Source organism: Carcharodon carcharias, chromosome 7, assembly GCF_017639515.1.
Source record: "Carcharodon carcharias isolate sCarCar2 chromosome 7, sCarCar2.pri, whole genome shotgun sequence".
NCBI lineage: Eukaryota > Metazoa > Chordata > Chondrichthyes > Lamniformes > Lamnidae > Carcharodon > Carcharodon carcharias.
In genome coordinates, this window is record NC_054473.1 from 41679332 (window position 1) to 41705855 (window position 26524).

Genomic DNA, 26524 nt, shown 5'->3' on the forward strand with positions numbered 1-26524 from the left:
ATTCATATTTCTTGATGTGAAATTTATTTCAGGCTGTGACATAACATTATTGGTTACTGTGATTAAAAATGATGGTTGTTAGGCATACAAATAGCCATAACTCATGTAAAAGTTACACTTTTTCAAGGCTACTTCTGGGTGCATCTGATATTTCTGCAGAGACCCATTAAAAACTGATTTATTACAAAAATTGTTTTTTTCAATGTTTTGTTTTATGAATTTTAATTATCATTCAAGTGAGATGTCACTAATAGGTAATGGAACATTTTCCCACTAGTGTATTATTCTGTGGTTCCATGTTGCACTGTGTCAATAATTTACCCTAAGCAAAACCTCAGAAGAACTACCTATTGCACTACTTTATTAATTCCGTTTCTCACACCAGCTATATCCATGTCTTCTGACTGAAATTAGTAATTAGTGCAAAAATAGATACTGTCTTATACTACTGTAGGCCCACTTGAGTTCAAAAGGTAACATTCTTTCAATGAATTAAAGTTCTCAGAGACAAAAAGTGTAATTGGAATCCTGTCCATCTCCACTTGTCTGGCTTGTAAACCAAATCACATGTCCTCACTTCTGTCATTGAGTGGTATTGCATTTGATAGGATTGTGAATGCCCATCAAGCTGACTTTGTCAAATTGCAGTTATAACATGTTAAAGTTTATTTTTGATTACTTACTATGTAAATTATCAGTGGAATGGGTCAGGGTGGGGGCAAAAAAATTTTCCTGATCAGTTGAACAGGTTGGAACTGAGAGCAGTTACTTTTGTCTAAAGAAAGTGATTAAATTTGTAAATATTGTCAAAAAAATGAAACTAAAATACAGAATGTTGGAAGAACACAAGTCAGTAAACAAAGTCAACTGTACTTCCTTTAAGGACACCCAAGATGTTAACTTATTTTTCTTCTGGATGCTGGCTTATGTGTATTTTCAACATTGTAGTAAGTTTTGGGGAAAAGAAAAATCCTGTTCTTTAAAGCTTTTTTCCCTTCCTTACTTGCAGGGGTTTCACCAGTTCCTCCTCAAGCTGCACCCCCACCTCCAAAGTCAGAGATTGATCTTCCATCACAAACCATTGCTACTGCCAATGGTGCCGGTAGAGGAGCCTTACTCAGCTCAATTCAAAGCTTTAGAAAGGGGCACTTGAAGCCTACAGTTACAAATGACCGCAGCATCCCTACAATCAAATAATACAAAATGTCTTTGTTTACTGGACAGTTTTGAATACCAAACATGGAACACTGAATAAAGAAAATTGTGTCTCATCTGTATATGTGGGGCAAGACATGTTTTGTGGCGCTCTTGTACAGGACAATCATTCATTTTTTTTGAAGCATTTGCTTTTCACAAATCTACCATGCATTGCAGCCAATGTGTATAGATTTACTTATGGGCTTGCTATGCCCCCTTGTGGACATGGCTTTTTCAAAAGTAGATTTTTTTTTCATATCACACTTGTCTGTAAACTTGCCTGTGGAGCCAATGTTCTGCAATAATTTTATATTGAGGCAGTACAAAAATGGCAAATGTCTGTTTTGCAATAATGTATCTTAAAATAACTAGCTATAGTTTGACCATAATCCCCTAATAATCTTGAAATTCTGAAGAAAGTGCACTTTAAGATACCATTGTGTTTTACCTTAAAAGAAACAGCTGTTTCTATGCAGAAAAATTTTCATGGTGTAATATCTGTACAAATTCTTGTAAACAATTACTAGATATTGTTTTAATATTTTTATTAAAATAATTGTTCTGTTATTCACCAGTTTTGGGCATCTCTGCTGTGAAAATGCAAACTTGGGTAAAGCTTTATACATTTCTAAACAGAGCTGAGGAGCAGTACAAGGGAGAGTGGGAAACCTTGAACTATTCCCCCGTCAGAAGACATTGATGCTGATTTTATTTCAGAAACATATACAGCTTTTACATGTAAAGGGCAGTTTGCCATTCTAAGTCTTGTCTATCTACTTCAATGTCAACATAATCAATGTCTAAAGTTTCTCTGTTTACTTTTATTATGAATGCATGAGATCTACTTAGGCAGTTGCACACAAACTTTACAAAAATTTCAAATGATCATACAGCAATTAACAATTCCTGCCAATTAGAAACAGATTTGAGGTTTATTCCTCTAGTGTCTTTGAGTAAGAAATAATGGACTGTCTGGGTTTTACATACTGATAAAGGTACATGGGAATCTTTAGTAGTAATTCTCCAGCCTCATTCAAATTTTGTTGTCACTGAAGAGGGTTTTTTTAACCAATTTAAGATTTTAAAAAGTTGTCAGACACTTGAACTCAGCATATTTCAGAAGATGTGGCAAAGTATTTTTAAAAATGGACTATATGTAATACATAATTTCAAATGTGAAAATACTTCTAATGACTTGGTATCTGAAACCCTGATATCTAGGCATTCAATTGGTCAAAGTTATGGGTTCAACCCTATATCCATCACAGCACAAATCTAGCAACACTAAATCAGGGGAGACTTAGTTCAAAAATATATGACTGTCCCATGCAGTGAATGAATAACAGGCAACAAAAAAAAAAAACAGGATTAAGCCTATTACTTGTATATAAAACAATTTGAAACCATTAACTTACAAATGTATAGACAATTTAAAATAGCTTTATCTCAAGTCAAACTGCTGGAGCCTTAAGTTTAGATTCTGCTCTACTGGGCAAGAGGAACAGTGTTCAGTAGTAATATTTAGACATGTTGTTGCTGAAAGGATTTTGGGAGGGAGGAAGAGTCACTTTCCTTTTTAAAAAAACAGACTGTTTGTTTAGACTTTAATTTCATCCAATTAGTTTCACTGGAGTTATACAAAACTAAATCAGCCCACATACAATCACAAACTGGTACATTATCTTTAGAAGAATGTCTTAGTTAAAGAACATTTACAATATCTGTAATTAACACATACAGCTCAATAAACATAGCAAGAGGCTGATCTATTTGTAAACTAAACAGGTGTGCATTTTCAAAATAAGTTTATAAATAGTTGAGAGCATTAATGCTGAAAGATTTTCATAATACTCCAAGTGACCAGTTGCAGAAATTTGCATGTTTTAAAAAGCAGTAGGACCTGTCAACTGAATTTCAAACAATAGACAGGAAGTTTAAGCAAAGCTTTTATAACAATCCCTTAACTGATGGGCACAATATTGCTTAAAAAAGCAGACAGTCTGAACCTACCTAGACTGACCCATCAGGAAACAGTGCAGCTGATTTGGACTAGGAAAGTAACAGAAACAAGGATTTGATTATCCCTTTTTTGAGGATTTGAATGAAAGCATGATCTAATTTTTCAGTATATCGCTGGCATCCATATTTTTAAACACTTGAACATGGCACTGGTGAGATATTCTTATTTTGGAGCACTGCACACTGCTTCCTGTTGAACATTAAAAAATATACATCAACTAGGGAGGAGGAGGAGAAATTACCACTCAAAATAAGCTTTCCCACAGATTATTTTGTGTACGACAGTTTTCCGACAACTTTTGTGCTACAAAACATTGAATGTTCTGCCCTCCCTGCAGGATGACACAGCACCTATTAAGCCTAACACACACATACACCATCAGTGAAAGGATTTAAATGGAGATTGGGGTGGGGGAAAAACAGCAGTAAGTGCAATTACACGTGGAGTACCTTCTTGACCGAAAAAATTACATCTTTAACCTGAGGTATACAGTTGTCTTCCAAGATCTTTGCATAAGGCATAGGAATATCAGCACCAGTGACACGCACAGCTGGGGCATCCAGATAGTTAAATGCTGGTCCTGTAGTGAAATATCATAATTCAACAAGACTGCAAACAAGTATTTTAATACCATATAATTCAAAACTTTTCAATCGTCTTCACTTTAATATTAAAACACAATTTCAAATGTCTACAAGTTTTAATGTATGTGGAATTAGTAAAAAAGTGGGAAAACTAATGTCTTGCACATTACTTAATCTCTAGTGCTTTACCTTCCATAATTCTGGCACAGATTTCAGCACCCACTCCAAACTGTGGCCAACCACCCTCAACTGTTAGCAGATGATTGGTCTTCATCACACTGGCTTCAATTGTTTCAATATCCAGGGGTCTGATGGTACGCATATTAATGACCTGAAACAATACAAATTGTGACATTAATGCTCTTCTGAAAACAAAAACCCTTGAAGTGTACAAGTAATCTTGTGCAATTTAACAGATTACTATCCTTGGGTGAAAAGGATAGGACTGAATGCTACAAAAATGGGATTATGGCAATTCAATTCAAAATGAAGCTGTGCCAATGTACAGCAAGCTTTGAGGAGTAAAAGAAATTTAGTAAAATAAGATTCTCTCAGGCTTAGGCAGCTACTATTGCCAGCCATGAAGCTGACCTGATAAACATACAAGATTACTAGTATGTAAATTTAAAACAAAAACACTGGAATCAGCCTTCTGTATTAGGTGAGAACACGAGTCAAACAATTTTTAAAATGTCTTGGGTTTATTTTTAATTAGATGATAGCACCTTTGATGAAATTCTCACTATATTTGTGAAACCTTTTTTGAACAATATCTCTTTCCATTAAAATGTGAGACTTACAAATATTCAGGAAATCACAATTAGGGTAATGATTATTGGTGACACCAGGGTGAAAGGTTTGAGGGAGCTGACCATTAAAACATGTAATCATTTGATTAGGATGCTCCAGCTACTGTGCTCTCTCAATTCTTCACACTGCCACACTAATTCCCAAGTTAGTTCACCCACCCATAGGCACAAAAAAGTTAGTAGTATTCAGTTCAGGTTATTTGAAGCAAGCACTTTAAAAAGGTATTGTACTACTGTTGTTCATACAGAGCTGTAACCAAAGTTTAGAGGCTGATGTGTAGTTTAGTAGAATACCCAAAACATAAATAGACAAAAACATCTTAAGTATTGTCTCATAGGAATGTACAACAGGAAGAACTGGTTAGGCAGGGGAATTTAAAAACTATACAGACTAGCCTTGGTGTAAATTTTATATTAACTACTTAAGAGACTGAAATGAGTATTAAAAAGAGCTGAAAATTTTTTGAATGATTGTTTTAATAATTTGCATTCACAATTTCTACTTGCTTTAAATATTTCCTTTCCCATTTCAGTTTTTGTATAATCCTCTTATTCTTTCCCAGTCACCTACCTCACAATCAATGCCTTCCTTTGCAAGAGCAACAGCTGCATCCAGGCAATGCCCCACACTTTTGGAGTGTGCAACTAAAGTGACATTAGTTCCTACAGAAGCAAAATTAGCTATGATTATTGTAGAGATCAAGTACAGATATAGATCAAATTAGTTTCAAATTTGGGTGCAATAAATTGGATACAAGCCAAGTAGAAGAAAAAAAGTCGACGTCTTTGAAACCAAAATTACAAAGCACAGATAAGCTTAGCAACTTGATAGATTTATCTAATAGATTCCGTAGTCTGCTAGTCACATTGGCATAAATGGGCAGCAAGGGGATGATAAAAACAAGCTGCTCAGCTTTATCAAAAATAATTCTAGTGTATTTGTGCATTCCAATTAACTTTAGTAGCTCACTACAAAACATTGAATTCAGATGAACCACTTGACATGTGAAGGGTGCAAACTATTATACAGAAAAGGAGACCATGAGTCACTGTGCATGTTCAAATGGAGCCATCATTCCCTGGTGGAATTGAAGTATTTTTTGGAGGAGATGGGGAGCAGAAAAATACAGGTCATGGCAGAGAGAAGGCAAAAAAAAAAGTAAAGGGATATTTACCAAAGTCAACAGGTGATTTTCTCAAAATGCCAATTGGGAATTATGTTCAGATGATCCTTTTTGTTATCTGTTTATAGTTATTGCTTGGAAACGATGCTAGATCAAAATTATATTTTGTTTTTGGCAATGATGAAGCTGACTTAAATGAATATCCCCTGAAAATTACACATCCTGATAAAGTGCATCTCCATTGCATCAATCTAAAACTAGTGATAATAGTAAATCACTAAAGAGGGATGTAACAAAATATCAGCATCCTGATCTTCTACCTAGGTGGGATAACTGGAAATCCATACTTAGCCTCTCTATAGGAATGAAGGTGATACCAGAAATATTCATCTCCTAGATTTACAGCTGTAGCTTCAAAATAACCCTCTCCTGCTCCAATGTGTTCTTTTTTAAAAAAACATACCAAATGTGATGGTTGACACAGAAATCATTCACACAAACTTCTACATTTATTTGGCTGAAAAATTCCACTTCTCACCTGTTGTACTTGCTAAAAGCCACCAGACATCTGGTGTACTCAAGCTCAAATCTCATTTGTCCTTTTATAGCTATGACCATTTGTTCTTTTGAATTTTCTTCACTTGTTGCTCCAAAGTTTCCAATAGTCCATCCTACATCATTTTGTTCCAGTTCTCTGTATCCTTACCATGCTGAAATAGTGTTGCACTATCAGCCTCAAAAACAATGGAATTCTCCAGCTCTTAAATGGGTCATTTGGTAAATGCACCATATAATCATGCTATACAGCAATTTCTGGTTTGTGCTGAGTTAATCTCAATGTGGATGGCTGTAGAAGCACTATAACTGGTTTCAACAAGGGGAGATGCTAATTACTATACAATGACCATTGCTGGAAAGTAAAATATGTAGATTCAAGTGAGGACAAGATCAGGCTCAGCAATGATACCCCAGTCAAAAAGCCAAACTCATACATGAAGAATAGCCACTCAGCTCAGCACTCAAAGTGTAATTCCATCATCTAAGAAATAGGAGCAGGCCATTCAGCCCTTTGAGCCTGCTCTGCCATTCAATGAGATCATAGCTGATCTTCTACTTCAGCACCATTTTCCTACACTATCCCTGTATACCTTGATGTTTTTAAACATAGAAATCTATCAATCTCAGTCTTGAGCATATTCAATGAATGAGCCTCCACAGCCCTCTGAAGCAGAGGATTCCAAAGATTCGCCACCCTCTGAGTGAAGAAATTCCTCATCTCAGTCCTAAATGGCCTGCCCCTTATTCTGAGAGCACGTCCATGGTTCTAGACCCCCAGCCAAGGAAAACATCCTTCCTCTATCTACCCTGTTGAGCCTTTAAGAATTTTGTATGCTTGAATGAGATCACCTCTCATTCTTCTAAACTCCTGGGAATAAAGGCCCAGTCTATTCAAATTGCGCTTCATAGGACAATACATCCATCCCAGGAATTAGTTTGGTGAACCTTTGTTGCACTTCCTCTATAGTAAGTATATCTTTCCTTATGTAAGGAGGCCAAAACTGCACACAATATTCCAGATGCAGTCTCATCAAGGCTCTATATAATTGCAGTAAGATATCTTCATTACAAGAGGATTTGAGTATAGGACTAAACGCCAACATACCATCTGCCTTCTTAATTGCTTCCTATGACTCGTGAACTAGGACACCCAAGTCCCTTTGAATATCAACATTTCCCAGCCCTTCTCCATTTAAGAAATACTCTATTTCTGCTTATTCTGCCAAAGTGGATATCACATTTCTCCACACTGTATTCTATCTGCCAAATCTTTGCCCACTCACTTAGCCCCTCCAAATCCACAGAAGCGTCACTGCTCACAACTCTCACTTACACCTAGTTTCATGTTATCTGCAAACTTGGAAATATTACATTTAATTCCATATCCAAATCATTGATATAGATTGTGAATAACCAGGGCTCCAAGCACTGACCCTTGCAGTTTCCCACTAGTCATAGCCTGCCAATCCAAAAATGACCCATTTATTCCTACTGTTTTCTGACCGTTAACCAGTTCTCAATCCATGCCAGTATATGCCCCCATGTGACCTTATCAAAAGCTTTCTGAAAATCTAAACATACCGTATCCACTGGCTCTCCATTATGTATTCTGCTAGTTACATACTCAAAAAAAACTCCAACAGGTTTTTAAACATGATTTCCCTTTCATAAACTGCCTAATTCTACCATTATTTTCCAAGTGTTCTGTTATCACATCTTTTATTAAAGACTAACATTTTCCCTACAACTGATGTTAGGCTAACAGGTCTGTAGTTTCCAGTTTTCTCTCCATCCTTTCTTAAAAAGTGGGGTTACATTTACCACCTTCTAATTTACAAGAAGTATTCCAGAGTTTATAGAATTTTGAAAGATGACCAACAATGCACCTATGTCAGCAGCCACCTCTTTCAACACAGATGTAGATTAAGGTCCAGGGGATTTTTCTACTCTAAGTCCCATAAATTTCTCTAGTACTTATTTTAACTAATATTAACTTGCAGATCCCCGTTTACACTAGTCCCTTGATTCTCCATTATTTCTGGGAGGTTTTTTAGTATTTTCCTCCATGAAAACAAAGTATTTGTTTAGTTTCTCTACCATTTTCTTTTTCCCTATTCCTGACTCTGCTTGGAATGGACCGACATTTGCTTTTGCTGATCTTTTCCTTTTTAAATACTTATGGTAGCTTTTACAGTCTGTTTTTATGTTGCTCACGAGTTTACTCTCATTCTATTTTTCCTTTCTTAATCTTTTTCTTTGCCTTTCTTTGCAAAATTCCAAATTGCGCTCAATCCTCAGAGTTATCATCTTCTTTTGGCAACTTTATATACCTCTTCCTTTGATCTAATACAATCCTTGATATTTTTTCATTAACCATAGTTTCCTTGCTGGGTTTTTATGCATTAAAGTAGTGTATGTTTGTTGTAAACTATGTATTAGTTTTAAATGTGAACCATTGCCCATCTACCATCATACCTTTTAATGTACTTTCCCAATCCATCACAGCCAAATTGCCCTTCATAGTTTTTTTTGTTTAGATTTAAGACCTTAGTCTGAGATAGAATTTTACATTAAGTTTGAAAGTGATGTTCAATCATTTTATGGTCACTCTTTCCTAAAGGCTCCTTTACAAGATTATGAATTAACCCTTTTTCATTGCACAATACTAGATCTAAAATAGCCCATTCCCTAATTGGTTCATCAACGTACTGGTCTAGAAAACTCAGGTTTCAAGAAACCGACTTCCACAACTTAGTGCTAATTAGGTTTACCTAGTCTATTTGCAGCTTGAAATCCCCCACAATCATTGTATTACCCTTGTTACACACCTAAATTTCCTTACTTATACTGTGATTTACATTACCACTACTATTTGGGTGGCTTATAAATAACTCCCACTAATGTTTTCTGCTCCTTGCTATTACTTAGTTCCACCCAAACTGATTCTGTCTTGTCCTTAGTTTTAAAATGACACCTCTCACTACAATACCAATGCCCTCTTTAATTAATGGAGCTACCCCACCACCTTTTCCCAGCTTCCTGAATGTCATGTACCCTTGGATATTTAGGTCTCAGCTTTGGTTTCCTTGTAGCCAGGTCTCTGTAATGGCTATCAGGTCATATATATGAATTTCTATTTGAGCTGGCAATTCATCCATTTTATTGCTACGGGCAGATAGAGCCCTTAATTCAGTTTATTTTTGAAAAACTGAATTTGTAAACTCTGCCCTTACCCGCTGGCACACTATTGCGTTTACAATCACTGTCCCTTCCTGCCATACTCTGATTATCATTATCTTCAATGCTCTATTGCCATGTCATTTGCTTTTAATTTACTCAAACTTCCCCATGATCCCTTTCCCGCTCTGTTTAGTTTAAAGACCTCTCTACTTCCCGAGTTACACAACTTGCCAGAACAGTTCCACGGTACGGCCCCCACTTTCCCCAACAGTAGTGCTAGTGCCCCAGGAATCAGAGCCCACTTCTCCCACATCAGTCACTGAGCCATACATTCATCTCTCTAATAACTTACTCTATACCAATTTGCAGATGGCTCAGGTAATACTACATTTGGAGGTTCTGCTTCTTAATGCAGTGCCTAGTTCCTCATACTCCCCTTTGCAGAACATGGGAGTAGGCCATTCAACCCAACGAGCCTGCGCCGCCATTCAATATGATCACAGCTGATCATCTATTTCAACGTTCCTCCCTGCCCCTCACACTATCCCCATAGCCCTTTACGTCAGTGGCATTTAGAAATCTGTCAATCTGCTTTAAACATACTCAATGACTGAGCTTCCACAGCCCTCTGGGGTAGAGAATTCCAAAGATACACAATCCTCTAAGTGAAAAAAATTCTCCTCATTTCGGTCCTAAGTGGCTTCCCCCTTATTGTGAAGGGGTGTTCCCAGGTTCTAGGCTCCTCAACCAGGGGAAACATTTTACCTGCATCTACTCAGTCTACCGCTTTAAGTATTTCATAGGTTTCAATGAGATCACCTTCTCCGAAATTCTAGAGAATACAGGCCCAGTTTCCTTAATCTCTCATCATAGGACAGGCCCGCCATCCTGGGAACAAGTCTGGCAAACCTTCAGTGCACTCCCTCTATGGTAATAATATCCTCCTAAAGCAAGGGGACCAAAACTGCACACAGTACTCCAGGTGCAGTCTAACCAAGGTTCTATACAACTGAAGCAAGACTTTGCTACTCTTGTATTCAGCTACTCTTGTATTCAAATCCTCTTTCAATAAGGGCCAACATACCACTAGCCTTCCTAATTGCCTATTTGCCTTCAATACCCAGGTCGTTTTGTATATCTACACTTTCTAATTTCTTACTATTTAAGAAAAAGTCTACACATCTGATCCTCCTACCAAAGTGGATAAACTCACATTCTCCATATTCCATCTGCCATGTTATTGCCCACTCACTAAGTCTGTCCAATTCCCCCTGAAGCTGCTTTACATCTTCCTCACAATACATATTTCCACCTAGCTTTAATGACCAGTTTATTCCTACTCTGCTTTCTGCCCATTAGCCAATTCTTAATCCATGGCAGTATATTACCTCCTATCCCATGTGCTTTAATTTTGCTAGCCAAGCGCCTGGGAAGGGGGTGGGGGAAAGAGCAGGGGACTTTATCAAAAGCCTTCTGAAAATCCAAGTATATTATATCCACTGATTCCCATTTAGCAATTCTGTCAGTAACGTCCTCAAAGAAAAACTCCAACAGGTTCATAAGTACATATTTTCCTGTTCATAAATACATGTTGACGACACTGAATCATATCATTATTATCCAAGTGTCCATTTATCTTGTATAATAAATTCTAGCATTTTCTCTACTATTGATGTAAAGCCAAAAGGTCTGTAGTCCCCAGTTTTCTCTCTCCTTACCTTCCTAAACAGAAGTGACATTTGTTACCTTCCAATCTGCGGGAATCAATCCAGAATCTATAGAATTTTGAAAGATGCATCCACCATCTCCATAGCTACCTCTTTCAACACTCTGGGATGTAGATCGTCAGGCCCCAGGAACTTATCAACCTTTAGTCCCATTAATTCCTCCAATACAAGCTTCTTACTAATGCTAATTTCCTTCAATTCCTCATTCTCTCTAGTCCCTCGGATTTCTAAATCTGGAGATTTAAACCCTACCTAACAGCACTAGCAAATTTCGCTGCGAGGAGATTAGTCCCAGTCCTGTTAAGGTGTGGCCTGTCCAGATCGTACAGGTCCCACCTGCTCCAGAAACATGATGCCCTCCCTTCTACACCAATTCTCCAGCCATTTGTTCAGTCACTATGCTCACTAGCACATGGCAGTGGGAGTAATCCTGAGATCATTGTTTGAGGTCCTGTTTTTTAATTTTCCTTCCTAAATCCCTAAAATCTGCTTTCAGAACTTCATCCCTCTCCCTACCTATGTCATTGCTACCCATGTGGACCATGATCTCTGGGTGTTCACCCTCCCCCAGATAGGTGCCTTGCACCCACTTTGTAACATCCTTGACCCTGGCACCAGGGAGGAAACACCATCCTGGAGTCACGTTTACTGCCACAGAAAAGACTGTCTGATCCCCTGAATATGAAATCCCCTATCACTATTGCTCTCGCACGCTTCTTCTTCCCCTCTCGTGCAGTTGAGCCACCCATGGGACCACAGACTTGGCTCTGGCTGTACTCTCCCCCAAGCAGCCATTGCCCTCACCAGTATCCAAAGTGGAAAACCGATTAGCAAGCAAGAGACTCAGGGGAACTCCTGCACCACCTGCCTGGATCTTTTAGACTGCCTGGTGGTCACCCATTCCTTCTTTGCCTGCATGCTGTTAACCTGTGGTGTGACCGCCTCCCTAAACGTGCTATCCACATAGTTCTCTACCTCGGGAATACACAACAGTGACTCCAGTCACTGCCTGAGTTCTGTAACCCAGAGCTCAAGCTTTTGCAGCCAGTGACACTTCCTGCAGACGTGTTCATCTAAGACAAGTGGTACTTCCATGATTTCCCACATTTGGCAGGGTGTGCATTCCTTTTAACTACTCCCACTTGAACAGCTTCTTCTGTCATGGTGCCATGATCAGTTTGCTCATTCACGCTACAGCCCTCTCTCATTCAAACAAGCTGCAAGAACCTCAAACTTGTTGCTCAATTGCAAGGGCAAAGGCTCTTCCACTCTCCCCTTACCTGCCTAACTCACAGTCACACCCTCCTGTGCCTGCTCACTGACCAAATTAGATGACGCTAATCTAAGGGATGTGACTGCCTTCTGGAACAAAGCGTCCTGGTAACTTCGCCCCTCGATACATCACAATGTCTGCAACTTGGTCTCCAGCTCATTAACTGAGCTGAAGCTCAAGCCATAGACACCTACTACAGATGCGGGTGCCATGGATTGCAATGGCATCCAGGAGCTCCCACATGCTCCAGCCATGACGCATCACCTGTCCTGCCATTTGTGTGTTAATTAAATTCATTTTTCTTAATTTATAGTTCTCCTCTTCACCAAAATCCCTCACCAAACTCCCAGTTTCACACACTACACTCAAGCAGCACTGAGACCCATGTATCTATACTCTGAAAAAAAAAAAGAGTCAGCTCTGCTAAAGTTCAGAAACCAGTTTAAGCTAGCTACTTAATTAACTAGCTAGAACTGCTCTGAGAGAGCTTGTATATCCCTGGTTAAGACTGGAAGGAATTTAACTCACCTCTTAGCAATTAACTAAAATTGTAATTTTTAGTTAAATGTAAAAAAGAGATTAACCCTCAAGGTCTCCTCACCAAACTCCCAGCTTCACAATCTGGGCACTCAAGCAGCACTCAATGCAGACCAATTGATTTTAAATTCCACCAGCTGCCATAGTGGGATTTGAACAAGTGTCCCCAGAGCATTTGCCTAGGCATCTGGATTACCAATCCAGTGATATTACCAATATGCCACTGCCTCCCCTGCACTGAAAAAAGATAAGAAAGAAGATTGGAACTGCTTCCCTTCCTACATTTGCCTGTTTCTGTAGAAATCCTTTTAGCCCAACTAGTCTGTGCTGGTGTTTATATTCTGAGTCCCCTCCCATTCCATCAACCTGATCTCCTCCTTTCAGCATATCTTTCTGTACCCTTTTCTTTCATGTTTCACTTTGAAAACATCCAAGCCTCAATCACTTCCTACATCAGTGAGTTTCACATTCTGGACATAGAACAAGGAAATTTCTCCTCATTTCCCTACTGATTTATTTGTAATTATTTTGTATTATGGCCTCTAGTTTTAGATTCGCCCACAAACGGAGACATTCTCTCCAATCTACCCCTGCACAATCACAGAATCTCACAGTGCAGAAGAGGCCCTTCAGCCCATCGAGTCTTCACTGACATAAGAAACACCTGATCTACCTTCTACCTACCTAATCCCATTTACCATTACCAAGACCCATAGCCTTGAATGTTATGACATGCCAAGTGCACATCCAGGTACTTTTTAAAAAGGACGTGAGGCAACCCACCTCCACCACCCTCCCAGGCAGCACATTCCAGACCATCACAACCCTCTGGTTAAAAAAGTTTTTCCTCATGTCCCCCATAAACCTCCTGCCCTTCACCTTGAGCTTGTGTCCCCTCGTGACTGACCCTTCAACTAAGGGGAACAGCTGCTCCCTATCCATTCATAATTTTAGCAATCTCTATGAAGTTTCTACAAAGGCTTTTCTTCTCTAAAGAGAAACATCAAACCAGCCCAATCTTACCTGGCTGCTGTAATCTCTTAGTTCTGGTACCACCCTTTTAAATCAGATTGAAACCAGAAAGATACACAGTAATAAGTGCAGCATCCTATACAAGTTCAAAAGTAAAAGTTACTTTTGAACACTAAAGCTCCACCCATCTACATGGCAACATAGCCTTTATGGCTATGTTACTATGGAGATTGGTAGAGATTAATAAGGTTCTCCAAATACTTTAAGTAAATTAGGGCTAACTCCTCAAACAAAACAACTCTGGATAGCACTTCTTTGCAAGCAGTGTAGAGACCCGATCTCCAGCTAAGTCAACCTATCTGCTATTTTATGGCTCTTACCTTTTTAGCTGTTAACACCTTAATTCAACATGGGCCCAACCTTTTCAGTGTAATAGACTCCAAGCTGCTTTAATTGCATTTATCCCATTTTCTATAGTTAAACTTTAATCTTCCCAGAAATAAACATCACATCCAAAACATTAACACAAACCATGAACTAAAGATTTGTCACAAAAGGTGACTGAGGGCATGGTTTGGGAGAATTATTTTGAAAACAGGGAAGAGCAATATTAAGCCAGAAACATATTGAAAGAGTACCAGAATGTAGATGTGATGGCTGAAGGAAAGAACACAATCCTATCTTGCTGAGAGGAAGCTTTCACGAAGGGAATACCAAGTTATATTTGCATTTTAAATCAGTTCAATAAAAATAAGCTTATATTAATGTTAAATTTCAGAATAACTTTCGTAATTTCTTACCTTCTTTTTCTATTTTGGCTTTTCCTATTGGGATAACAAAATCCTTTGACTGGATTTCCTCAGAGACTTCAAAAGGCACACCATACATCAGTTCATTTTCCAAAAAAACAACTGCAGCATATTAATGGATATCATGAGTATTGCTTGTTTACATACACAAAATAAATGGTGCGTCTTAAACGGATTTGTTAAACATTTACAGTTAAAAACCAAATTCATCAAATTCCAATGGTTGGCGATGAGAAATTAAATAAAAATTGAGAGATGATCAAATTACAAAGCTGATGGGCTCTTGGCTGAAAAAAAATCACATCCATGAACTATGAACCCATGAACATGCAGGGTTCAATGGAGTAACAGAACTAATTGGTTCCACAGTGACTACTTTTGTGTATTAAGTCAATAATGATCAGAAAATGTCCAAGCCTGGAGTAATCAACATTCAGGACTGTAACGGGTAACAAATCATGGTGGACTCTGGCTGCTCATCTGACAGGTCAGTTTGTGGAAATCAGCTAAGATTTCCACCCCCATTTTTGCTTTTTCTTTTAACATTCAAAGTATCTGCATTTAGATTTCCATTAAAAAAACTAAAGAAAGGCACAAAATCAGTTTGAATAGTGCCACATTAGAAGAATACTTTGTTCATAGACCAACACAATGGCAATTGCAGTTATATTGATCCTTGCCAACAACATACATCTGAAATATTATCTTATCAAATATATTTTTTGAAAAACTTACCGGGGTTATCATCTCGGATAGCAGATTTCAGCAACCCTTTAGCATCTTCAGCACTCCAAGGACTAATCACTTTTAGCCCAGGACAGTGGCTATACCATGCTGCAAAACACTGGGAATGCTGAGCTGCAACTCCAGCTGAAGAACCATTTGGACCTCTGAAGACAACAGGAACAGGAATTGCACCTGCTGACATGTAGTGTGTTTTGGCAGCAGAATTTATAACTTGGTCAATGGCTTGCAGTGCAAAATTGAAGGTCATGAATTCACAGATGGGCCTCAAGCCAGCCTGAGAAGTTAGTGAAAAGTTATTAAGAATTTGACCTTATTTTTCCAAGGGCATATTGCAAGACATGTTCACACGCATCAGCTTTGGCTTCAGTATAGTCCCCAATATTTTGGGCTTTTAATCTCATACTCTAACACTACTGGTAATATTTCTATGTTTCAAGTCTACAGAATTATTTTATTGATGAGTAATTTATCATTTTTAGCTTTGTCATAATGAAAAAGATTTGTTAACTTTCTTGCTGTGGCGAGAATGCATGTATCGGTGACAATTTTAACGCTAAACAAACAAGCCTGTTTCAGAAGAATATTTACTGTTCCATATACTAATTCCACGCACTTGGCACAGCAAATTACACAAAAAAACTTCAAGGTACATACCATGGCAGCACCAACTGCAATTCCTGCAAAACCCATCTGAAAGAAAGGTGCAATGATTTTAGCATTTAGCAAGTTATTAAACACAAATTAGACATGGAATAGTTTTATAATGAAACATACCTCTGAAATAGGAGTGTCTATGACTCGCTTGTCTCCCCATTTCTTCCAGAGTCCACGACTCACCTGCAAAAATAAAATCAGGAATATTTATAGCTACTTTTTGTGCTAAAGCTTTGAAGAGTTGTAGATCACCAGCTATGTCTCACCTTGTATGCACCATCATACTGTGCTACCTCTTCTCCCAGCAGAAACACAGTTTCATCCCTCTCAATCTCCTCATCCATGGCATGAGTTAGAGCATCTCGATAGGTCAGCTAAAACGGTATGAAATCAATTATTCTTTCTGGTTATGCAGGAGGCTAGAATTTTTAAACTTGTTTATCATCAATGGGCAGAATACCCAAGGAGTCTCAAAATTATAGAAACACACAATTGGAAAAGACAGCTGCTGTTCATCTGCCTGGGATATATATTCTTTGATACCCCTCATATTTGTTCAAATTTTGCACCAAGTTCTTAAAAGTGATCTTTTTGCTTTTCAGTTAGTTACTCTTCCTTTTACCATTTTTAAGTCTCTCTCCCCATCTTCCCAAAATTATTAAATGATGTGTTTTATGGAGTATATAGCAAGTCAGTCTCTCTCAAGGAGAATAACAGTTTTGTGAAACTTCTTAAGATTGAAATGTTGCAGCTGTGAAACATGGGAGCTTCTGGGCACTAAGGCAATCCTGGACAAACACGTCTGCAGAAAGCATAAGCAGCTAGAGGAATTCCAGATCAGGATTATTGATCTGGAAGCTGAACTGCAGACACTGTGCAATATAAGGGAGGAGGAGAAATATCTGGACACTGTCTTCTAGAAGACAGTCATGCCTCTTAGAATGTGGTCACCTGTTTTGGTCAGCAGTGAGTGACAGGCGGATGTGACCACGAGCAAGACAGGTAAAGGGACCGAACAGACAGAGTGGAGGAGCCTCAGTTTTTGCAACTGTCAAAAGTTTGAGGTACTCACAACCAATGTCTGCAAGGTGGGTGACCAGACTGGCCAAGGCACCATGGTGCAGGAAGCCGTTCAAGTGAGGGGGAAAAAATGAAACGTTGTGGAAGTAGGGGACAGTATGGTGAGAGGAATTGACACTGTTCTCAGCAACAAAGAGCGAGAGTCCAGAAGGCTGTGTTGCCTGCCTGGTGCCAGGGTTTGGGACATCTGCTCAGGGCTGGAGAGAAAGACCCAGTTGTCGTGGTCCATGTAGGCACCAATGACATAGATAGAACAAGGAAAGAGGTTCTGCATAGTCAGTATGAGGAACTAGGCACCAAATTAAGAAGCAGAATCTCAAGCTAATAGCCACTGGAAAATTACCTGAGCCACGTGCAATTTGGCATAGGGCAAATAAGATTAGAGAGATGATTGCGTGGCTTAAAGACTGATGTGGGAAAAGTTGTTCTGGTTCGTGGGGCACTGGCACCAGTACTGGGGAACGTGGGGGCCGTACCATTGAGACAGTCTATACCTGAACCATGCTGGGACCGGTGTTCTTGCAAGCCACATTACTAGGGAAGTACTGAGGGCTTTAAACAAACTGTGGGGGCAAGGAATCAAATTTGGGAGGATGTTGTAAATCAAAGAGTAGAGGGAAAGCAAGAGAGTTATGTATTAATGTGGGAAATGATAAACAGACTATAATAGATTTGTGCTCTATCCCTTCCTAAGGGCAAATCAGCAGATAAAGCTAGAGGTTACAAAAATAATAAAAAGGACAAAACTCAAGGCTCTGTACCTGAATGCACAAAGCATTTGAAACAAATGAACTGATAGTGCAAATTGAGATAAACAAGTCTAATAGCCATTAGAGACGGCAACAAGACAACAGATTGGGACCTGAATATTGAAGGGTGAGACACATTTACAAAGGACAGGAAGCTAGGAAAAGGTGGTGGGGTGGTTCTGTTTATTAAAGATAGTATTAGCACAATAGAGAGGGATGACCTCAGTTCAGGAAACCAGGAAATAGAAGCGGTTGGATAGAGATGAGGAATGATAAAGGCAAGAAGTCACTTGTGGGAATGGCGTACAGGCCACCTAACAGGAGCCACATGGTAGGACAGGTATCAAAGAAAAAATAATAGGAGATTATCATGGCAATTATCATGGAGGATTTTAATCTACTTATAGACCGGAAAAATCAAATGGCCATAGGTAGCCTAGATGAGGAATTCAAAGAATATTTTTGGAATAGTTTCTTAGAACAGCATGTTCTGGCATCAACCAGAGAATAGATGGTACTAGACCTGGTATTCACAACCAGATAAGGTTATTTAATGACCTCGTACTGAAGGCACCCCTACGTAGTAGTAGTGGGGAACAAAGAAATGACGGAGGAACTGAATAGGTACTTTGTGTCAGTCTTCACAGTGGAAGACACAAGTGACATCCCCAAAGTTCAAGAGAGTCGGTGGTGGGTGGGTGGGTGGGTGGGCGGGGGCGGGGGGGGGGGGGGGGGGGGGGGGGGGGGGGGGGGCATCCTGGCTAAGTTTGCAGATGATACAAAGATAGGTGGAGGGACAGGTAGTATTGAGGAGGTGGGGAGGCTGCAGAAGGACTTGGACAGGTTAGGAGAATGGGCAAAGAAGTGGCAGATGGAATACAACGTGGGGAAGTGTGAGGTCATGCACTCTGGTAGGAAGAATAGAGGCATTGACTATTTTCTAAATGGGGAGAGAATTCAGAAATCTGGAGTGCAAAGGGACTTGGGAGTCCTAGTCCAGGATTCTCTTAAAGTTAACTTGCAGGTTGAGTCGGCAGTTAGGAAGGCAAATGCAATGTTGGCATTTATTTCAAGAGGACTAAAATATAAAAGCAGGGAAGTGCTGCTGAGGCTTTATAAGGTTCTGGTCAGACCACATTTAGAATATTGTGAGCAATTTTGGGCCCTGTATCTCAGGAAGGATGTGCTGAACCTGGAGAGGGTCCAGAGGAGGTTAACGAGAATGATCCCAGGAATGAGAGGCTTAACATATGAGGAACGTTTGAGGACTCTGGGTCTATACTCGATGGAATTTAGAAGGATGAGGGGGGGGATCTGATTGAAACTTACAGAATACTGAAAGGCCTGATAGAGTGGACGTGGGGAAGATGTTTCCATTTGTAGGAGAGACTAGGACCCAAGGGCACAGCTTCAGAGTAAAGGGATGACCTTTTAGAACAGAGATGAGGAGAACCTTCTTTAGCCAGAGAGTGGTGAATCTATGGAATTCATTGCCACAGAAGGCTGTGGAGGCCAGGTCATTGAATGTATTTAAGACCAAGATAGATAGGTTCTTGATTGGTAAGGGGATCAAAGGTTATGGGGAGAAGGCGGGAGAATGAGGTTGAGAAACTTATCAGCCATGATTGAATGGCCTAATTTCTGCTCCTATGTCTTATGTAGCAGTGATCTTAATACGACTGAATTTTACATTCAGTTTCAGGGAGAGAAGAGCGGGTCTTAGACTAATATTTTAAACTTGGATGAGGTCATGAAAGCAGAGATAGCAGAAGTGAACTGGCAATTTAGGTGAAGGGATAAGTCAACAGAGAGGCAGTGGCAGATATTTAAGGGGATATTTCAGAATACACAGAATAGATACATTCCAACGAGAAAGAAAAATTTGAAGGTGAGGGCCCTCCATCTTTGGTTAACTAACAAAGTTAAGGACAGCACCAAACTTAAGGAACAAGCATATATACACAAAGTTGGGTGGCAGGTCAGAAGACTTGACAGAATATAAAAAACAGCAAAGAATGACTAAAAGATTAATAAGGAGGGAAAAATTAGAGTATGGGAGAAAGCTAGCTAGAAATATAAAAGACAGGTAGTGAAGGTTTCTACAGATATTTAAAAAAGAAAAGAAAAGGGTTAACAAAGTGAGAGCTGGTCCTACAGAAAGTAGGCTGGGGAATTAATAATGGAAAATAAGGAGATAGCAGAAGAATTGGACCAGTATTTTGCATTGGTCTTCACTATAGAAGATGCAAGTAACACCCCAGAAATAACTGTAAATCAGGAACTGGAAGGGAGGGAGGACCTCAGGAAAATTAATCACCAGGGAAGTAGTACTTAGCAAAATATTGAAACTGCAGTTTGACAAGTGCCCAGGTCCTGATGGATTTCACCCTAGGGTCTTAAAGTGGCTAGCGAGATAATTGATACATTGGTTTTAAATTTTCAAAATTCACTTGATTCAGGGAAAGTTCCATTAGATTAGCTATTTTTCAATGTAACTTCTTTATTCAAAATGGAAGGGAGACAGACAACAGGAAACTATAGGCCAGTTCGCTTAACATCTGTCATAGGGAAAATGTTAGAAGCTATTATTAAAGACATTATAACAATGCACTTAGGGAAATTGAAGGAGCAGAATTTTCTGCCTTCCGGCGGGCCCGACCCAATCTCCGACGGGCGGGAAGCTGATCTCTGCCGCCATTTAAAGTGGGCGGGCCAACTAAGGCCCATCCTGTGGGAAGCGCTATGCGCTTCCTGTGCAGGTGGGGGGGGGGGGGGGGGGGGGGGGGCAGGATTCCCCAAATGTGAGAGTGCGCTCTTTCATGCATGTGCACGAAAGCGCAAATCTCCCTGAGGCAAAGTGCTGCTTCAGGGAGATCGCTGACAGTTGTAATGGAAAAACCAATCCTTAACATGTCCCCTCATGTCCCATCTCGTGTGACATTGTCACATGTTCATAAATTGCACTGAAACTTAAAATCCCTACAGAAAACCTCATCTCGCTGGTGGATGAGGTTTCATGTTTTTTCTATTGCCCACCAGGGCTCCTGGCCTGCCCGCCAACCTTAAGGATGGATGGGCTGGTCCTTTAATCGTTTTAACGATCCTGTCAATGGCCTCAATTGGCCACTGGCAGGTCGATGGGGCGGCAGCTGATTTTGCTGCACTCCCGCCTTCCTGAAAATTTAAATGGGTTTCCCCCAATGTCATCCCATGTCAGCAAGCATGCCCTGCCCACTGCTCGCCGACGGCAAAATTCAGCCCAAAGTCTTCAGGCAGAGTCAATGGTTTGGTAAAAGGGAAATCATGTTTAACCAACTTACTGCAACTCTTTGACAAAGTAACATGCGCTGTGGATAAAAGGGAATTAATGGATGTACTGTACTTAGATTTTCAGAAGGCCTTTGATAAGGTGCCACATCAAAGGTTACTGCAGAAAATAAAAGTTCATGATGTAGGGGGTAACATACTGGTATGGATTGAAGATTGGCTAATTAACAGGAAACAGAGAGCAGGCATGAATGGGTCTTTTATGGGTTGGCAAGATGTAATAAATGATGTGCCACATGGATCAGTGCTGGAGCCTTGACTCTTTACAACTTATATAAGTATCTTGGATGAAGGGACCAAAGGCATGGTTGCTAAATTTTCTGAAGACACAAAGATAGGTATGAAAGTAAGTTGTAGAAGGGACTTAAGGAGGCGACAAAACAGTTTAGATAGGTTAGGTGAGTGGGCAAAGATCTGGCAAATGGAGTATAATGTGGGAAAAGTGAAATTGTCCATTTTGGCAGGAAAAATAAAAAAGCATATATCTATATGGAAAGAGACTGCAGAGCTCAGTTTCAGAGGGATCTGGGTGTCCTAGTGCATGAATCACTAAAGGTTAGTATGAAGGTGTAGAAAGTAATTAGGAAAGTTAATAGAATATTATTGTTTATTGCAAGGGGAATTGACTGCAAGAGTAGGGAGGTTATGCTTCAGTTATACTGGGTATTGATGAGACCACATCTGGAGTACTGCGTATAGTATTGGGCTCCTTATTTAAGGATATAAATGCATTGGAAACAGTTCAGAGAAGGTTTACTAGATTAATTCCTGGAATGGATGGGTTGTCTTATGAAATAAGGTTGGACAGGCTAGGCTTGTATTCACTGGAGTTTAGAAAAATAAGAGGCAACTTGATTGAAACATAGATCCTGAGTGGACTTGACAGGGTGGATGTGGAAACAATGTTTCCTTTTGTGGGGTAATCTATAACTAGGGGTCACTGTTTAAATGGGCGACCCCTTGTTTTTAAGACAGAGATGGGGAGGATTTTTTCTCTCAGGAGGGTCATGAGTCTTTGGAACTCTCTTCCTCAGAAGACAGCGGAGGCAGAACCTTTGAATAATTTTAGGCAGCGGTAGATAGATTCCTGATAAGCAAAGGAATGAAAGGTTATTGGGGATCGACAGGAATGTGGAGTTGAGGTTAAAATCAGATCAGCCATGATTTTATTGAATGGTGGAGCAGGCATGAAGGGCAGGGTTGCCTACTCCTGCTCCTAATTCATATGTTTGTATGAAATACAGCTCAACAGCACTGGACAAATGCAGGTCACCTTTCCAAGCTGAAAACGGCATAGGCAGATGCATAGAAATTGTTATAGCACAGGAGGAGGCCATTCAGTCCATCATGCTTGTGCCAGCTCTCTGCAAGAGTGCTCAACTAGTCCCACTCCCCCACCTTTTTCCCATAACCTAGAAAATTTAGGAAGTGAAAATTTAGAATTCAATTAACAAATCACTAATTGAGAGTTGTTTTAAAGACAAGGTATTTTCCACCATTAAACTACTCATCCATTCAATCAATAGTACTTTTGTTAAAAATGGTATGAAATTGAACAAAAGATTCCCAAAGGCTTACATTTTAATTAAACAATATTACAAAAAAAAAGTCATTTTTAAACATAGGGGTTCTATTTTTAAGAGATAGTCCAAGCAGTCTGAAGTCAGGGCTTGTCAATTTTGTTGTCTGAGTGACATTTCAGGACTTCACATTTTCATTAGTAAAATCGGTATACGTTTTGGCCAATTTGCTTTTTTATTGGCTATGCACAATGACAGCTCTACAGCATATTTGTCCACAGACAGAAGGCAGCAATGGTCAATGTAGATTCCTACTTAAAGATATGGAAACACTTTGACACTAGCAGTTAACATCCAATAATACCATTTAAAAGCTGAGAAGCTTAAAAATAAATACACCATACAGGGAGAGTGCAGGGAAATAGAATTGGCACAGACACCCAAGCCACACATCCATTCTGCAATTTTCATGATTCAATCTGTGCTAATGCAATGCTGCTGAAGATGAATCCCACAAAAAAAAACTGGGGTTCCAATATACACAAAGCTTCACTAAGTTTAAAATGCCAAGATGTGCTTCACACTAAGGCCACAAATTTCCCAATTCAATGATTCTGTCCTTTTCTTTTAGAAATTCTCTCAATGATTAGCAGGTTTTAATATGGACTAGCCCAACATTCTTCCTTGGATTTTAAAATTTACCACACAGTTAACAAAGTTACTTCAAACATTTGTTTACATGAAAAATTGCAAAATTACTAGAAAGGGAGCTATTTTAAATTACTCTCAAACGGGGGTCTGCAGGACTTATCTACGCCAACCCCTGCAAAAGACATGTTTTCAGACTCCTTGCCAAAAGAATGTTCTTGGGTGGTGTTAACAGATTAGTTAGCCACTAATGCCCATCTCATGCGTGGCTTTTGTAGAAGCCTAGATTATAATTAATTCCCAATGCAAAGCTAAAGCGGCAAATGCCTACCTGAGGGCTCTCGCACCAGTTACATGTCTACTTTTGCATCAGCCCAGAATTGGGTTACACAGAGCAAAAAGTAAAAGAACAGCCACAAAACTACAACAAATTGCAAAACAAAAACAGAATTACCTGGAAAAACTCAGCAGGTCTGGCAGCATCGGCGGAGAAGAAAAGAGTTGACATTTCGAGTCCTCATGACCCTTCAACAGAACCTGAGTCAACTCTTCTCCGCCGATGCTGCCAGACCTGCTGAGTTTTTCCAGGTAATTCTGTTTTTGTTTTGGATTTCCAGCATCCGCAGTTTTTTGTTTTTATATATTTATTTTTACAACAAATTGCTTTCAATTCCAATTTTCGCGGAATGGGCATGAGTTCGGAAATGCAGAGATTAATGGCAGCGCCGATAAACATGTCAATCTAAAAGTCCTCCAATTCTTAACCAAATGATCAGCAGGGATAACTGGCTCCAATACAATAATAACAATAACAAGTTCCTCTCATTCGCCAATGATAAAACAGTGACCGAAAGTGACCCTGTTTTTACCTGCACGGCAGCAAGCGTTGATCGATGGAAGTCCCTCCGTGACAACACGCCAAAAGCATTCTGCATAAACAAAGACAACTCAGCGTTACTGCACCAACATAACCCCAAAGACCATTACCATTAATCGATAAAATGCAAAGGGCATCCCTCATACCTTCCCACCACAGAAAAGACCCTTGAGCGCAGCCATTTTCTTAACGTCCTTCAAGAACACCAACTAATTGCATTTCTTGTCCAATCAGCGGGCACGACACTAACTGTGACCCGCCTTTCTCAATATCTAGCCAATAGTGGTGCGCGTTATAGAGGCGGTACTCGTGGTCTTTGGAGAGGGTGGGGGACACAACGTGACCCCGCCCACTGACCATCAGTGACCCTCAGGCCCCGCCCCTGGCTACACAAGGCCCGGCCCCGTTGCCCAGGTCCAGGCCCCGGCCCGGCCCAGCCCAGCCCCATGTCCCAGGCCCCGCTTCTGCCCGGTGCCCGAAGCTGCGCCCTTACCCCGGGCCCCGCCCCCTGGCGGAAAGGGTCGCAGGGCTGTGAAGTGTTATTGAGGAAATTACATTTCACATTTAAACCCGCATTCGTCGAGCCGCCACCCACATCTCGCTCCGTGACCAGAAACAACGAGCAACCGTAGTGTAAACTGACCCCTTATCCAAGAATTAGAATGAGGAAACAAAACACATTGAACTGGAGCTTCTCCTGGAAATTGGGTGACATGGTGGTTCTAGCCCCTGACCCCCCAGTGTCCAGCAGTAACAGGGACAGAGAGCATTGGGTGCATTCCCACTAAAGTTTATTTAACATGCTTCAAAGAAGACAGCATCAAACTGAGTTATACCAATGAAAGGAACAGTGGAAAGCTCGGAGACTTGGAGATATATAAAAAGCAAAAATTGGGATTTTTTCAGTTCTCTGAAGGCGGGTCCGTCCTACAGGAGCGCGACCTCCATTAGAGGTAGGCAAGGAGGCGGGTCCCAAACCCACCCCAGCCAGAACAGAGATCAAACTCAATGTTTTATTTTTGCGAAAATATATTTTATTCATAAAAGTTCTGGTGATGAGTCATTCTGCCACATGACTTTGACAGTCTGCTCGGGAACCATCTGACAGGATCTACCGTCTCCTTTCCCACAAAGCCTCTAGGACGTTACGTGCCGACCACTGCCTGAAGGTGTTTCTCTGCATAAATTTTTTCATGGGGGCCAGGTGGTCCAACTTCTTGGAGTGTTCCGCAGTAGCATGGCCAGACCCGTCCTTCGCAACACCGGGGACAGGTAGAACCTCAGCATGTGGTGACACTTGGTGTTTGTGTACTGAGGGCCTACGCACAGCCTGATGCAGCCATACACAAAGGTGGCCATCAGGGTGAGGGTGATGTTGGGCACGTTTTTTCCCCCTTTAAAGGTTTGTACATCGTGTCACTGTGAACACCGTCCATTTTCAACTTAGGAGCTGAGGTGCGGTATCGCACACTCCTGCAGAAACAGCAGCAGCTTTGACCTTGGCAAGGTAATCCAAGGTCGCAACACATCACACAGTAGATTTAACACTATTAACACGTTACTGGACACAATCTTTATCCCCATTTTAAAGCATTTTGTCATTCACATGATCCGTTGTCTTTGACAGTTCCAGTCCTTTGGTCTGCTGCATATCCACCTATGCACCAATCTGATCCACACAGGCCGTCCAGCCAACTGTCCCACCAAGGACTCCACGTTGCTGTGGTAAATCCACTTTTACATGCGTGTTGTAGTCCGGAGCTATGAATAGTGATGATAGAGGCTCCAATTTTCTTCCCATCTCGTGGCAGGCTAAGAATTACCACCCACCATATGTTGGAAGAATTTGCAGGTTTATGCTCAACCTGATTGGCCACATTATGAACAGACCTTCCATGGCCATCGAGTCCTGGAGTGGAAATTGAACTCAGAACTTATGGCTCAGAGGCAGGGGTGCTACTCACTACCACAAGACCTAATAATGGGATACAAATAATTAATGAGATGCAAAATAGGTTTGAAAATTAAACTTGAAAGGGATATCAAATCTAGCAGCAAATATATTGAGAATGTGATAAAAGGAATTGTGGACCTTATTAAAAACTGATTCAGGCTAGACTGTAATAGGGAAT

At 40.2% G+C, this 26524-nt stretch overlaps 2 protein-coding genes across 4 annotated transcripts in view; one reads left to right on the forward strand and one right to left on the reverse strand.

Moving 5' to 3' along the window:
* pxk (PX domain containing serine/threonine kinase) overlaps window positions 1–1764 on the forward strand; it is an 85623-nt gene extending 83859 nt beyond the window's left edge. For 2 of the 3 annotated variants that reach the window (XM_041190885.1, XM_041190886.1), the window contains one exon: window positions 1010–1764. In XM_041190885.1, coding sequence (XP_041046819.1) covers window positions 1010–1197 — 188 coding nt within the window. In that variant the 3' untranslated portion in view covers window positions 1198–1764. The remainder of the gene's footprint in view (window positions 1–1009) is intronic. The other variant, XR_005943462.1, reaches the window with a different exon arrangement.
* Window positions 1728–24676, reverse strand: pdhb (pyruvate dehydrogenase E1 subunit beta). Its single transcript, XM_041190887.1, has 10 exons — window positions 24539–24676; window positions 24385–24444; window positions 16458–16565; window positions 16312–16374; window positions 16192–16227; window positions 15526–15811; window positions 14782–14892; window positions 5182–5273; window positions 3991–4132; window positions 1728–3797 (listed from the first exon to the last, which is right to left on the reverse strand). The coding sequence occupies exons 1-10, from the start codon at window positions 24572–24574 to the stop codon at window positions 3652–3654; spliced, it is 1080 nt and encodes a 359-aa protein (XP_041046821.1). The 5' UTR covers window positions 24575–24676; the 3' UTR covers window positions 1728–3651.
* Window positions 24677–26524: the final 1848 nt, after the last annotated feature.